Source organism: Protopterus annectens, chromosome 5.part1 (genome assembly GCF_019279795.1).
Source record: "Protopterus annectens isolate FY-2018-M chromosome 5.part1, PAN1.0, whole genome shotgun sequence".
NCBI lineage: Eukaryota > Metazoa > Chordata > Ceratodontiformes > Protopteridae > Protopterus > Protopterus annectens.
In genome coordinates, this window is record NC_056736.1 from 676145223 (window position 1) to 676162367 (window position 17145).

Sequence of the window (17145 nt, forward strand, 5' to 3'; positions counted from 1 at the left end):
ATCAGCTCATCTGAATAGCTGCTTAAAGCTTCTTCTATTTTTTTCCAGCCTTTTTTTTATTTGACTTGTTCTATTCCTTCAAGGTTTAATTTACCTTATGCATCAATTTCTTTTTTTCACACTGGTAGAGCTGAAATTAAGCCATGATCAGTGCGCAGCCATCATGTAAAGCCCATGCATTTTTATTTTGATCTATACAATGTTGCATACTTCATTACATTCAGTTTTGAACCTTATACCATCTAAACACCATTTTTCCAAATTTCTCTGTCAAAGGCATCTGATAAGATATAACCCCTGTACTTGCTACCCCTCATAAATACACTGTTATAATTACTACCTTCTTCATTAATGTTCATAGGTTCATACTAGGCTATCTGCCCTAGGGCATTTATAAGCCTAGCCAGAGTGTGTTTGGCTTTCGCCACCCATTTTAAATGAATTTTGCTATGCCCTTTTTCGAGGTTAGTATACTGTGCCTCTGTCTAACAGTGACAGAAGTGATACCCGGGGGTAAACCTACGATCTCCCATCCACTCATCACGATTCCTCTTGAAGAGAGTCAATGAGGGACTCTGCCTAACCTGGACTGGGATTTTATTCCAGAGTGAAGGGAGCCTCTGGGTTATGAATCTGTCCCTCCAGCATGTCCTATTTATTTCAGTGCTGAGGTTCAAGTCTCTCGAGTGCATAGCTCGATGGGATTTGGATTTTCTGAGGTGCAGCATGTCCATTAATTCCATGTTGGACATGGCTTTATACATCAGGCACAGATCGCCTCTGAGCAGGCGATATGCCACTGAGTAGAGCTGGAGTTTCTTTAACCGGGCAGCATATGGCATCTGTTTTAGCCCTTTGATCATCTTGGTGAGGTACTTTTGGGGTCTTTCCAGTTGCTGCAGGTGTCTGGTAAGGTACATCCCAAAAGAGGCATTATACTCAATTATGGGCCTGATGAGTGATGAGTAAAGAGGCACAATGACCTCCCCTGATCTAGATGTGAATCCCTTCATGATTAGGTGGGCTATATAAAATGTTTTTCTAACCACTTTGGCCACGTGGTTGTCAAAAGAGAGATTGCTATCAACTTGGGTCCCCAGGTCCCTAATTACTTCTTCCATACTTAATGGATTACCACCTATGTGGTAATTTGTGGGCACTTTGTTTTTGCCAAAGGGGATGGCTATACACTTTTTGGAGTTTAGCTTGAGGCCATGGCTCTGGCACCAGTTGTCTGTTTCTATGAGGCCCTTTTGTAGGATGCTTGTGTCGGCTGGAGAGTGGATTATGGCACCCAGTTTGCAGTCATCTGCGAACTTGGTCAGCCATAGTCCTTCCGTGTTTGCCTGTACCTCCGAGAAATATATACCGAACAAGAGAGGTCCCAGGACTGAGCCTTGTGGGACGCCAATTGTAACTGGTTTGGAGTCTGACATAGCTCCAGCAATTCTAACCATGTGGGTTCTGTCCTTGAGCCAGTTTGCAACCCATCTAGTGACATAGGGGTTTATATTTAAGCTGGTGAGCTTATCTATAATGCCCGAGTGGGGTATTGTATCGAAGGCTTTTGCGAGGTCCAGGTACGCTGTGTGGAACACCTTCCCCTCGTCAATGGCCTTGGTGACTGTTTCAAAGAAATTGACCAGGTATAAGAGGCAGGATCTGCCCTTAAAGCCAAACTGGGTAGGATCCAGTGTCTGTAGGTCCCCAATATCTTTATTTATGAGGTCCATGATGATCCTTTCCATAGCTTTGCAGACCAAGCTAGTCAGGCTTATGGGGAGATAGTTTCCAGGATCCGGTGAGGCACCACCTTTGTGCAGAGGGACCACTGCTGCTGTACGCCACTCTTTGGGTACATATCCTGTAGTAATGCTGAGACGGAACAGTAGTTTTATGTTTGGGTTTAGCTCTTCTTGGAATTCATGTAGGACACAGCCTGGGACACCGTCTGGTCCCATTGATGCTGTGTTTTTTGCTTTGGAGAGGGCGGCTCTTACCTGAGCATCTGAGACGTCAGGGAGGCAGCACTCTGCTGGAATAGATATTTGCCCTTTTGGTGGGGAGGGGGGGGAGAAGTTTGTGCTGAACCTGTCAGCTAGGATGCTGGCAATGTCTGTGGGTTCGGTGTATTTTTTGTCATTTTGGACTAATTCTGAGCATATCTGGGAATTCCCACCCAGGTTCCTAACATAACTAAAGACAGTCTTGTGATTATCCTTAGTATCCTGTGCAATTTTTCTCTCGAAGCTGGCCTTAGACGATTTTATGAGTGCCCGTAGTTTTTTTGCTAATACTGATCAGAGATGCCCTCCCTTTTTGGGATTTTGCTCTATCATGTAGTAGCTTCCTCAGTCTATTGTATAGTTTGTTTATGGCTGGGGTCCACCAGACAGGACGCCTGCCTTTGGAGGATTGGGTCTTGGTTTTATTTAGGAATGCATGATCCATGCATTCCTGAATGTTATCCTACACATTTCCCAAATTACTGTAATACAGCTCATTTTGTTCAATAGTTTTAAATTATGTTTTCATTTTTACAAAACACTACTACTATCTGAATAATATCTCCTTTAACATCTTTCCCTTTGTTTTTAAACACTTTTATTAAATTATCACTGAAGACATAGACACACATACATTAATAGAGAACAAACCATGCTATGTTTCTGTTTGCACACATTGTACATTAAATATTTATTTTCTTTATAACTATCTTTCAAATCAACATTCCATAAATCACTCAGTTTCTGTCTTCCCTTAAACATCGCTCCTCCTCCTGATTATTATTCTGCATGTATATAGTTCCTACAAATTCCATTTATTTCTATGTAATTTGCTCCTTTCCCCTTCGAAAGATGCCTCTTCCAGTTCTTGTATCTCTTTTTACAATATTCAGTACATAAAATACAGTAGGTTTTGATTCTGATTTCCATTTTCTAGTAATTACTTTACTGGCAGCGAACAAAATTAAACATAATAAGGCTTTACTACCTCCAGCCAATTCAGAACCTGCGTCCTAGCCCAAAAGAATAATTTCCCTAGTTACAGACATCTGTTCTCCAAACATATCTGACAAAGGGAATTTTTAAGTATGTCAACTCATTACACTTGCAAAATACACATTCCTAGTTATTTCTTTTCCCAATCACATCTCCAAAATTTCCCATCTACCTAAGGAAAAATTCTTTGAAGTCTGAAGTATAAAAATACACTTAAACATACAGTCTCCATGGTGTCCCTTTAAGTCTCACAAATCCAGTACATCAATATACTGGGACCAAAAACATATAATGAGAAAACGTCTCTGTGTGGAAGACCTAAGCTTTCCTACAGTTTAGGCACTGTAGAGTGACGCAGCTGGATGGAGAGGAATGACCCAAGTGAACTCCTCTCCATCCAGCTGCTTCACTCTACTGTGCCTTAACTCTAGGGAATTTGAAATTTTCCACACACAGAAGTTTCCTCGTTAATTGTTTATAAAAATATACTTTCAAGCAAAAATATTACTCCTTCTGGCCATAATTGCATACTTGGGAACTGTAAATATTTCCTCCCATAGTTCCCTAGTAAACTGCTTTTCCAGTCTTGAGGAAGTTATCTTTTTGAGTTGGGACATAGGAGCTGAGCTGGCTATGTTGGCTGCCAAAAAAGCAATTACTAGAAAATGGAAATCAAATCAAAATCCAAACCAACATTATTTGAAGTATTCAATATTGTAAAAGAGATAAAAGAACTGGAAAAGGGATCTTCCACATCCAAAATCCCAGTCTCTCTCCCTACCTCATGGGCCTCCCCCTGCCTCATTACCCCCTTCATCCTGAACCACAGCCTTCTGCCAGTGCCATGTACAAGAGTCTTAACTGTGTAGCTCCAAAATACTCCCTCAAAACAGGAAATCCCAAACCACCCAGTCCCACTGAAAGGACCAACCCATCCCACCTGACTCCTGACCTTCCTCCCAGACAAAATCCACCAACTTTTCACCAATTGCTATCCACAATTTTTCCTCTGGTCAACAAAAACATGCCAGACCTGTGTGTAAAACCAAAGGGACCAAAAATGTTTTCACCACAAACTTATCATATGCATCCAGAAAACAGAGCTTCCAGTTTCTCAGCCCCTGCTTTATCCTTTGTCCAGTCTCTTCCTACATATCCCCAGCTGCCGCAACAGAATCCCATCCAACCCAAACGCCTATGCACTTCATCCCATCATATCCCCATAAATATGGGGACTGCGGAACCAACCTGTGTGTAAGGCACATAGCCCACAGCTATTGCGTTACGTTTGTTCTATCCTTATTAATTCTGAATCTGGAATAGACTTGAAACTGTGTCAGAATGCTCCATTACAATGAACCCCACCCTCCAGTTCTATCAGGCACAAAACAATATCTGCAAACCAAGCCAATCCCGCCTGATCATCACACCAACTGCATCCTTGAATCTCTGAGCTCCCTCCTTTGCCAATGGCTCTAGTTATAAAGCAAACAGAGAGGAAAGAGGACATCCCTGCCTAGCCCCCCCCTACCTGAACAGAACCCATCAGAGAGGGCCACCCACTCCAATCTTCACCTCTGATCCTTCATATGTCCTCCCAGTCAACCTTGTCATTGTGTCAGGCAATGCAAATGCTTCCACTGCCCCTACCCAGAAAATCCCTGCCCACTCTGTTGAATACTCTCCCCACACCATGACCCACCAACAACTGTGGCATTCTCCCACATTTTGCTTCTCCTCAGGATCATCACTGCTCCATTAATGTTGTCAAATGTCTACCTCCCACCCACAAAACAACAATGATCCACATCCATCAACCCCAGCACCACCCTTGCCATTACCCTCAACCAACATAGATACAAACACTCTATTTAGAATCGAAATGGACCTACATGAAGGTGGATCTGATGGGTCCCCACCATCCCCAGGTACCACAACCACCACAGTTCACCTACCTTTAAAATACTGCAAACAAAACCCTCCAGATGTTTGCCATTTAGCCCCCTGCCAGCCTCCAAATTCCCAAAGGCACACCATCCATTCTAGGAGACCCCCCCCCTCATAAACTGGTCCCATATCACCATTTCCGTCTTCTCTCCTTCCATCCCAACTGTCAACAATTGAGCTTCATCTACTTCCAACCTTGGCATACCCAATACTTCCATAAATATTTCCACCCATAATCTTTCCCAGTTTCTATATTTCTCCAGTCTACACAGATTTTCACACAATTTCCAAAACACTTCCAATACCACTACAGGATCTCTAGTCACCTTTCTTGTCATAGGTTTTCCAAGCTTGACAACAACCCTTCCTACTCCTCACTGCCAGAGTTGCTGTGCCAAAAGCCCTTGTGCTCTGGAGTCACTATAAGAAAAACAGTTGCTCAACAGCAATCTCTCTAAACTGAAGTATACCCATCCAGGTAGTCCCCCGCCTTCTCTCCAGCACTCTGCAGCTGCATCTCCCTCTTGCTCTGTGTGACTACCCCTATTCTACAACACCTCAATCCTTGTCAGTCCCTCCAAACAACCCCTGCCACTTCTCAAATACATCTACCCCTCTTCCACCCCACTCCTAAACCCCACCCTCACTCTATCATACTCCACAGCTATACCCTCTGAAGAAGCCTCTATCCTTCCCAACAATTCCTGAATAACTTTCACTACCCATTCCCCAAACTTGTCTTAATTTAACAGATAGTTGGGGAAGCACCAGTGTCTCATTTTTATTTCGTTACTCTGCATTATTACTGGCACACGATATCAAATAGTTATTGGATGCAGGTCTATGTCACGACACCAACAACTCATTTCTTGGAATGGCTTTTCAATTAAAAATGCTGTTAATAGAAATTGCTATTGTGGGAGGCTGCACCCCCCCACACCCCTAGGAAATATATATACCAACTCCAAGATCACATTACAGTGAGGAAAGGGAAATTTTCCGATCTTCAGTGTATCGCAATCTCACAAAAGCAATTTCTATTAATGGTATTTTCGATTGAAAAGACACTCTAAGAAATGAGTTTTCGATGCCATGATATACACCCATTGGATGCATATCAAAATTTTCAATCAAATGCACGTGTTCCTGTGAAATATAATCTCTGTCTAGAATGGCCCAGTTTTTGTAGCCTGAGGAATTCTCTCCGACTGCCTACTACTAAATTCATATCTTCCATACCAAATGTTTTCATATATTTCTTCAACAATCTACCCTCCTTTTTTTATACCTTCCCCTCTAGGCCCCTAGATACAGCCTCACTGTTGAAAATCAAATTCCAGTCCCCACCTATAAGTAATATTCCCTGCTGAAAACTGATTATTTCTCCCCGGATTTTCTTAAGCTCCACTGAAGCAGTTTTAGGTGGCATATAAATACATGCCAGCGTAATCCTCCTCCCTTGCCAGTAGCCCCTTACTACAACAAGTGTACCATTATATTTTTTCCCTCTTCTGTCACTACTGGAGTTCCTCTAGCACTCATTGCAAGCATTCTCCTTTTCCCCCATCCCATACACTCCAATGAACCATCCCAAAAAACCCTCTCTATCACATGCTCAGTTCTTTCCAAATGCGTCTCCTGTAGCATAGCCATGTACAATTCTCAATATACTTCACTACTCTTTCTTTTTTGTATGTACCTTTGAGACCATTCGCTTTCAAAGGTAAGTGTTGCCACTACGATAAAAAACCAGCATTACCACCTGTTATGTATAACAGCCTGTTTTTAAATGTCTAGTTTCATCTTTTGTGCTACATGCATACTCTAATTCCTGTCAGGCTGATCCTCCACACAGTTGCCTTTTATCATATCCATTTGAACCTATGCCACATTCCACAAGACTTTTTGTTTCAATGAAAACCCTCAAACAAAAAACATCCCAAAAACGCCCCATAACATATTAAGACAAATGCACAAAACTATGTACACCTTCAAATAATAAAGTTTAATCCTAATAGGAACAAATGTCACAGCTTGACAGCTACACTGACAGGCTTTAATTACACAAAAAAGCATGCTAGAGCCCATGCCTTTATTTTCTCTAAGTGCTGTCTGTTTTTGATTAATCTTTATTGCTCTCCCAGATGTAGAAAACTAGAATGCTTTCAGAAAACATTATCTTTTAGACATTGAAAAAAAAAAGTATTTGGTTTACAGCAGCTTGAATCTCACACCTGCCTCTCGACATTCCCTGACAGCTGGAATAAATTTACTCTTCTTCTGCCTGGTGTACAGTGAGTGGGTCTATATCAGAAGATACAAGTTTCAAAACTTGTAATCTAATATGGTCGACACCATATAATCGAAGTCTTGAAACTTCAAATCTTTTAATGGAGATCTCTGTACAGTGCGGAAAGGGAAGATTTCCCTTTTCTGCACTGTAGTACAATCTCGGAATTGGTATATTTAAAGTAGCGGGGGTGTGGGGGGTGCAGGGTGGCTTTGTGAAAATTTTGGATACGTGGAAGGACAGCTTGCTCCTAATCACCTCACCACTTTGGCGTAGGAGCTGCTAGGCAGCAAATCAGGATGGCTGCTAGTCTATCCCCCCTTAAAAAATTACTTGCCCTTGGACTTCCACTGAAGATGGTGGCAATGTAACCTCTACCGCTGTTCTCTCCCATCCAGACCATGTTCAACTTCTTTGGAGCTGCTTAAAAAGATAAATTAGATTCCCACTGAGAGATCGGTTTACTGTATCTGCATACCCTGCCCATGACTCAGAAAAAGGGGATTAGCTGCACTGCATGTAATCCAGATGAGATCAAAGGTTGTAGGCAAAGAACAGCAGAGCTTTTTAGAGAGATTGATGAACAAGCTTTAACAAACACAAATACAGACAGCATTCTTTCCCTCTCAACAAATGCCAAAACTTGAAGTAGTAATGTCTGAACTTCAGAAGATAAATGGGACTCTTTCTCGATATATGGAAAGGACTGATGTAAGGCTAACTGAAATGGAAGGTGCCCTTTCGGGGCATTCAGACTATATGGCTGGGATGGACTGCTCTCTAGTAGAGACCATTAAATGAGCAATGAAGGTTGAATCTGCGTTTGATATGTTGGAGGGTTGGCAAATATAATTTTGAATATCATTACGTGCATAACAATTTAAGGTTTATTGGCATACCACAGAGTTTATAAGGAAACTGTCTTGTTTTTTATTCCAGACAAATTAGCAGAGTGAACCAACATACAGAAGGAAGAACTGATTTTGGGATGGGCACATTGAGCTTTTCTACGCAAGTGGTACGGTCATGCTTCCCTTACCCTGCAGTGGTCTGTTTTGCAAGGCACTGACTTGAAAGAGAGATAGTAACAGCTGGTGCAACACCTTAACCCTATGTAGAAAAATGGCTAAACGGAGTTGATGATGATGATGACATTGTTACTTCTATGGCTCCCAAGTAAACCTATGAATAAAATTATTAAATTAAATGACTCCTGGGTCTTCTGTAAACAAGAAATACCAGAAAAAGGCAGTTAGCTTTCAGATCCCTAATGAGACGTGGCAGACAATGAGAATGGAGATTTAGATTGCTCTACACCTTGTGTCATTAAAGGTTTTTGCACATAATGGCCCTACTGCACAATACTTTCCTATTGTAAACAGGAGCAAAATTAGCACACCTGAGTATTGTACCTTAAAAATCTCTAATTCAAGTGTGGCAGCCCCTTTCCAGAGTGGGGCAGAAGTGACAATAGTTCACACAGAGCCTTTACTTCTGTTTAGGAAGAGGACTGATGAATGGAAACAGAGCAACTACCAGCTTAAGGTTAACAGTAGTGTGGGATGTGCTTTCTTTTATTTTTGGTTTACTTGATGGATTTAATAAAGAAAGTTTGAAATAATACGAGACTTTGAGAACAGTAATAAGTTTCATGATAAGTGGATTTTCTGATTTCTGACTGATGTGTAATCAATATAACTGTTTTTTCTTTACTTTAATTCTGGGGAAAAGCCCAAGGTATGGTTTAAACATGCAACTTGGAAATGGATGTCACTGGGGGCATGATGATTTTTGAGGGTTTTTGAAAGTGCAGCAAACTTTAACCCATTCCAACATGGTGTGGTTCTTGTGATTTTATGAATAAGCACAGTAGGCAATTACAATAGTGGTGGGATAACAGCAGGGGTGCTAGGTTACAATTCATATCAATTTTAGCAAACATATTCTCCTTTTGTGAAGGAAAAAAATATGACCTGTATGGATATATTTTACTTTCTTGTATTGCAGATAATGTACATTGATAAGTTATATGTGCTGAGTTATTGAGTGTCATCTTGTTCTTTTATTATTTATTATTAAATATATTTAAACTTTTTAATTGTGGCTGGTTTGATATTTAAGTTCTTAAAGTACTTGCATATGTATTCGGTGACACTGTATAGGCCACTCCAACAGCCTTTAAAGTCTTGGTCACACTTACCACTGGACAACAGCAACATCACACAGTAATATTGGTCACCCATTGGGAAGGGCCTTACAGTAGCTGATAAAGAGGTGGGAGTGATAACTACCTTTTAGTCTGGGCAGAAGGGGGCATAGCTACTAAACCTGTGCCAGCCTTTCAAGGAGTGTGTCTGCTTGTGTTTGTATATAAATTAAATCTCAAACTGTGTGTGTCAGCTACTTGGGCAGGGACACAAAGCACTGGTTGGACAGAGAGGGTACTGGAGGTTTTGGCTTGACCGCTCATCTGAGATCTTAACCCTACAGCTCTGCCAGTGGTGAGTCTTACTGGCGATCTGGAGAAAGAGGGAGAAACCAGCCCCAGACTGTTTGTGATCTGTGTGTGCTATAAAGGGAAATTGTACTTTTCTGTGTGTGCACTTGTCATCCTCCCATTTTGTACGTCCCTCACTGTTGCCAGTGGTGAGGATTGAGGGTCCTTGATTACTGGGCCAGTGCAGGGGCATAACAAGGCTCAACAATAGGCAAACCAACAACAAATCAGACTTTAGGCCATTTCTACACAGGTAGAAATCAACATCTCGGGAACCAGTAGCAGAGGTGGTGTTAGGGAACTCAACAACACTACTGGCAGCAACACCAAGGTTGAAGTCTGGAAAACAGATGGCAATGTGGGGTTGTCTGAAAAAAGTTCCAGGACTGAAGCTGGGAGGTAGGTCAACACCAAGCTGAAACGACATAATGTAAGGTGGGATTTGACAGACTGCATGCTCTCTGGTGCTATTTTATTTACACAGTAAGCTAGAAAGACATACTGTAAGGCTGGCTCTGCAGACAGCAAAGTCTCAGCTAGCATTTTATTTACACATTTTTATTTACACTTTGTTGACCAGGTTTAGTCCATTAAGGAAATTGCCTCTTTTCAAGGGAGACCCAAAGTGGTATTCATACCATCTAGAGTAAATCTGGTGAGGACATCAGGTAATTTCTGCTACTCTTTTTGATAAGTGTTCTGGGATCTTAATCATCTACCTGAGCTACCAGCAGCTCAGGCAGATGGGGTCTCAGTTTAACATCTCATCCAAAGGAATAGGAAACAACACCTGGCAGTCAATGCCAATCTGGCAAACTGAGAGATGGAAGACCTGCAGGAGTACAATTGTTAACAAGATATAATCATTACTAACTTGCTGAAACTGTAGAATAACCTCAGAATTCCATTGATAAGGCTGCTTTAAGATATTTTGTAGAGCATGCTGCATGAGTGGGTAATAAGGTAAAACCCTTTTGGAGCTGGATTAAAGTTGATTCAGTGAAGCAACTAGTGACAGTAACACATAAGTAGCAATACACGAAAAAAAAAACACTTGTAGATGCCAGGGTGGTAGACCACTGCAAAGATGGAGACTAATAAAAGAATTAAGGAGGACATTCTGGAGCCTTCTTAAGGGGCACATAACATATGAATAGGTGGAAGGGATATGGATACACTGGAGAAGGATACTGGGGACCCATACGTTAAAGAGGTTGGCTAAGGAGCACAGAAAGAGAACACCCCCAATATATTTGTCTTCCATTGTCTCTCATCTGTCTCTATGGTAATGTCCCTTGGAATGCTTCTTTCCCGTTTACACTTGCCATGTGTAAAACTAGTAGAAGCATACACGATTTAGTAAGGGCATAGTCTTTCAGCAATGCTGCTGACTGCTTTGAAATGGCAGTTGCAGATGTTCTACACTGGGCTTAAACTGATAAGTCACAGAATGTGTCTGTCTACGTTGGGTGGGGGTGGGTGGTCAGCAACTGGTTACCCGATGGACACTTCTTTAGAAGTGCCAAAGTAGCAGGAAAAAGGCAACCATGAAAAAAAAAGAAAAAAAAAAACACATACAGAAAAATTACAAACGTAACCACAGGAATTATTAGTGAGACAAAGCAAGTCTTTTCCTTATGAGCAGTGGGAAAGAAGTGGAGTTAGTACAAGACCACCTCAGGTCACGTAGCGATGCAGAAGCAGCCAGAGGCAGTTTCAGAGCATTAAAAAAGGAATATATTTTACCCACATGCATGATAAACATGTTAGAAGTTCCTAATTATTACTGCCTGCTGCCATAGTATATTGAAATTAAATCTGCTGTTACAAATAGTTAACTATAAGTAGTATATAGTACTCCAGTGTTGAGATGTTTTTGCCCTATGGCAATCCCAGAGTTAACAGACTATATTTTCACAAGGAGGACATGTTCACCAAAACAATATGACTGTTTTCAACACAGTACACCACTGTGATAAAAAAATGGTACATAAATAATAGTAATACAACATTTATCTAAAGCTAAAAATGAATACTAGTTACCTGGAAATGCCTGCTGGACAGATACCATGTCAAGAAGCTTCTGTTGTTCATCCAAAAGTCTTTGAAGCTGCTGCATCTGTTGCCTTTTCAACTCTTCCTGCTTCTGCTGCTGAATTTCTTTCAGCTGTATAAAACCCAAAAAAGTCAAGGAGCAGTCAGATATTTTTACGTACAAACATTAAAAAAAGCTCACAAGCTGTTAAGAGTTTGCAAGTGCTCAAAATACGGCTGCTACCCCCCCAACACGCACGCACACACACACACACACACACACACACACACACACACACACACACACACACACACACACACACACACACACACACACACGGTGCTTCACAAAATGCTAACAGTTCGGCATATTATTAATTCCAAACTTCTAAATGGCTATCGTCAGGCCAGGTTCACTGTGTATACTACATTAACAGCGCATGGCTATGCTCCTCATTTGTCAGAAATCTCCTCCTGACAACAGTACGATATCTAGTACTGGCTCTTAATAAAACAATATCTTTTCACCTTCTGCAACCAGTTTCTTAATTTTCATGTCCAGAAGATTAACCCTTTACATTTGTGAACCTTTTGTGTACTGCTGACAGCACTTGCCCGATAAAAAGAATTATATGATTGCATGCAAGCATTACCAGATAGATGACCACTTTTCTTGTTCATGCAAATAAGATCCTTTTCAGACCATTTTCCAAAAGACTCCCCTTTTAAAAAATACTATACTCACTGATTTTTGGCAAGACAACAATGCAAGGAATACTGCCCGACAGGGTGAACACTGCATGGAATTAATGGAATGCCCAGGGGTGCTGTGAGGTCCAACAGAACAGGTAAATGACATACCCATCCCTGGAAGCTCCATTATTTGCTTGACTGCTCAATCTGAAGGACATTACTGCACTTAGAAAATGGACTATTTTTTAAACGAATTAATACACAATGCAATTTTTTTATGATTTGATTTTTTATTGCCAGTTTTGTCACTTTTTACTTAATAATTACATAGCTTTTTGAATAATTTAGAAATTTGTCCAATAGGTGAACGCTTACATTTTTTAGTGTGTTTTTTCTTTTCTTTTAATTGCATATGTACCTTTAAGCGTTCTACCTAATAGCACTTCATGTATGTTGGCACCATTTCAAGTTCTTTACATATTCTGCAAGTACATTTTACTATTTTAATATATTTGCTCAAGTTGTTTTTAAGTTGATAATATTTTATTGGATTGTTAGTAGGCTGTAGCTCCCCCCATACATTTTTTTACTACTACTATTTTAACTTTACTGCATCTTTTAGTTTTGTTTGTTTTAATTATGTGTTTGAATTAATATTTGTTTTTGTAGAAGCCATCATTAAGCAATGTTTACTAAATGATGCAGCCATTTTTCCTCCATGTTTCTCATCAATTTTGTACTTTGCAGAAAAGCAGCAGTCTTGATTTTCACTGAACTCCCCTAGTACATTAATATCCTGCTGTAAATGTTTTCTGATCAATCATCATATAATTTTGCCATTTTCTAAACTCCACTATTTAACGTTTTTGATGAATTTCTGAAATGTAGTTTCTCCACTTCCCTGAACAATAGCTTTGTGATGAAGTACCTTGTTTCCAAGGTATCCCAACTTCTATCCATTGCCACTATCTAGCATATTTATGTGGTGAATTAATAAACAATCCAAAATGAACTCTGTCCTCAAATTCATGTGAAGTCATAATATGACAATTTAAAAGTAAAACAGGTAAAAAAAACAGTTGCAAGTGACAATCTAATGTAAACCATCTCTCTCTCTCACAACTTTGGCAGATTTTTAAAAAGTGTGATCCAAACTAGCAATGTAGCTACGTCATCACAGTACCTGATAAGTATAACAGCTGATGTAAGGAAAACTAACAAAGAAAATATTGTGTTTTTTTCCAAAGAACATGTATAAGGAGTGAACTAAGCTACATTAAAGGTGTATCAAATTAAATAAACATGTAGACTTCCAGGATGTCTGCACACTTATCAAATGTTTGAGTGAAAGGTCTACCAATGTGAAATATGAAACTGGAAAAGAAAGCCAGTAAAAGCTATCAGTCTGGGAAAATTTTAGTTACTGGCTAGTAAGTACTCTGCCTGGATGTCAGCAAAGTAAAAATCTGGAGAATGTAATAGAAATTACTTTGACAGAAGCTCCAAAGGTGGTGGCGTTTCCATATTCATAAAGGATGAGCACACTTTCAGACTGGTAGCCCAACATAATGCATCTGAGATACTTCAGGTGCAGCTAACATTGGGTAAGACAGTGATTCAGGTTGTAGCCTGTTATAGGTCCCCAACCATGTCTCAAGACTCACACTCCATCTTCCTAAGCACCCTGGAAAATATTAGGGTCCAACCTAACACTCTCATACTGGGCGACTTCAACTACCCCTCCATTAACTGGGAAAACTACTCATGTAACCAATACACTTGCCCAACGTTTCCTGGAATTCATTAATTCCAATGGCCTGGATGAGCTCATTCTTACCCCCACTAGAGTTAGCAACATCCTTGACCTGGTCATTACTAACATGAGTGACTTTTGCTCTACACCAATAGTCAACTCCTCCCTGGTTAGATCCGACCACAAACTAATCACCTTGGAAATCCACATCACTCCCACCCACTACCCCCACCCCCACCCAAGGTAACCACCATGAAAAATTTCTCCAAAGCTAACTTTGGGCTCCTAAAAACAGATGTGACTAACTTCACGGCACTCATGCAAATGGAGAATAGTTGCATGATCACCAAATCATACACAAATGCATGGATCTCGCCATACCCAATAGAACCAAGATGCTCTCCTCCAAAAACAGGAAGCCAATCTGGTGTTCTCCTGCCATAAACAAACTCTACAACAGAAGGAGGAAACTGATGCGTAATAAGGTGAAGTCTCAAGACTGGAAAAACTCCCTTATCAGCCTCAACAAAAAGTTGAGATCCCTCAACAAAGCCTCTAAAGCTAGCTATGAAAACAGAATTGCAGCAGATAATAAAGACAACCACAAGGCCTTCTATAGTTAGATAAAGAATCTCCACGGCAATACCCAGATTTGCTCTGAGCTACTGCACAATGGTACCTACTATACCGAGCCAACAGATATTGCCAATATACTGGCCAACAGACTCAGTGCCAACTTTACCCCTCTCTACCCCCAAAGGACCAATCACAATACCAGTAGATTGCCAGGCATCCAGTATGACTACTGCACAGGTTAAAACAGCACTGTCCAAGGCCAAGAATACAGCTTCTATGGGACCTGACAATATCTCTGTCTGTGTTCTTCATGAACTACAGAGTGAACTGGCACCTCACCTGTGTGCCCTGTTCAATCACAGCCTCAACTCAGGCTTTGTCCCTACCGAATGGTGCACTGATACAGTCATCCCTCTCCACAAAGGAGCAGAGACTACAGACCCTGGGAACTATCTTCCCATTAGCCTGACAAGTCTGATATCCAAAGCTATGGAACGCATCATCATGGAACTAATAAACAAGAATACAGGGAATCTCCAAACTATAGATCCTATGCAGTTTGGTTTTGTGAAGGGTAGATCATGCCTGCTCAACTTGTTTGACTTCTTTGAGTCAGCCACCAGAGCTGTGGATGAAGGCAAGGTGGTTCATACAGCCTACCTTGATCTGGCCAAGGCTCTGATACCATTATTTCCCACTCAGGAATCATAGAAAACCTCATTAAGCTAGACAACAACCCTATATCTCTAGGTGGGTTGCAAACTGGCTGACAGAGCCCACAGTGTAAAAGTAGCTAACTCCAAGTCAGACTGCCAACCAGTCACGAGTGGAGTCCCACAGGGTTCGGTCCTGGGTCCTCTCCTGTTTGGTATCTACTTCTCTGAAGTCCAGGCCAACATGAAGGGACTCTGGCTGACAAAGTTTGCAGACTATTTCAAGTTGGGAGCTATTATTAACTCCCCAAGTGATGTTGACATCCTACAGAAAGACCTCACTGAGACCAACGACTGGTGTCAAAACCATGGCCTCAAGCTTAATGCCAAAAAATGTGTAGTCATCCCCTTTGTGAAAAACCCATTTCCCTTGAATTAACACAATGATGGTAGTCCACTGATCACAGAAGGTGTTATAAGAGATCTGGGAACACAAGTTGACAGCAACCTCTCTTTAGACCACCACATTGCCAGTGAACAGAAAGTCCTTCTACGTGGCACATGTCATTACTAAGGGTTTTACATCCAGGAAGAAAGAGGTCATTGTCTCCCTCTACTCTTCCCTCATTAGGCTAATCATAGAGTACAATGCCCCATTTGGCATGTACCTCATTAGACACGTGCAAGCACCTCACAAAGAGGATCCCAGGCCTTAAACACTTGTCCTATATGGACAGACTCAAAATACTCCAACTATTCTTTGTCTCATATCGTCTACTTAAAGGCAATCTCTGCTTGACTTATAAAGCCATGTCTGACCCAGGTCTGTTAGAAATGCTACATCTAAAGAAATCTCAATCCCTCCACACCACATGCTCCAGAGACCTCAACCTCATTACCACAATCAACAGAACATGCTGGAGGGGCAGGTTCATAACCCAAAGACTGCCCATACTATGGAAAAGATTTCCCATACATGTCAAGCAGTGCACCTCACTGGCCCTCTTCAAAGAGATCTTGATGAGTGGATGAGAAATACAAAATTAACCCCGGAGATCACTAGTGGCTCTACTCGACAGAGGCACTGGGAACTAAGGTCCGGTGCACAATGCCAGGGCAATCCTATGGGCTAGGCTTGTAAAGGCTCTAGGGCCATTAGCCTAGTATACAGCTATGAACCTATGAACAAATCAAACAAAAATGGAGAATTAAAAAACACTGGTTGGGAAGAATCTTGCAACTTTTCAGCTAACAAAAACAGTTCAAGTTTTGGCTTGGTGCAGGAAATGGCTTCTAGTAATTTAGAGAAAAAAAATAAATCCAATGGCCTAAAATGTATTAAACATAAATAAATAATGAAGGAATATATAAAGTTACATAACAAAAGGCAAAAAAATATAAGAAGCTTTAACTAGCTATTCAAATGAGCTGTTAAAACTGCAAAAATCAGAAGATGAAATGAATAAAACGCTGGCTGAGTACGAAGCTTCTCAAGAGCTTTTTCAAAACTACTGGATAGAAAATGGAGCAAACAGCCTAAACATGATATGTTGTGCTGTACAAGAGAAACTGGAAGAAACATACTACATTACTGTTATTAAAATAAAAAAAAAAACAAAAAAAAAAGGGACTTTTTTGGTTTTTCCCCCCTTCACAAAAAAAAAGTTTAAAATTAAAAAAAGGGCAAAACCATTTTTGGT

At 40.8% G+C, this 17145-nt stretch overlaps 1 protein-coding gene across 1 annotated transcript in view; it reads right to left on the minus strand.

Annotated features, from left to right (window-relative positions):
- LOC122803255 (centromere protein J-like) overlaps positions 1-17145 on the minus strand; it is a 147126-nt gene that overhangs the window by 13804 nt on the left and 116177 nt on the right. The window contains exon 3 of the mRNA XM_044072848.1: positions 11780-11903. Within this exon, the coding sequence (XP_043928783.1) occupies positions 11780-11903 (124 nt within the window). The remainder of the gene's footprint in view (positions 1-11779; positions 11904-17145) is intronic.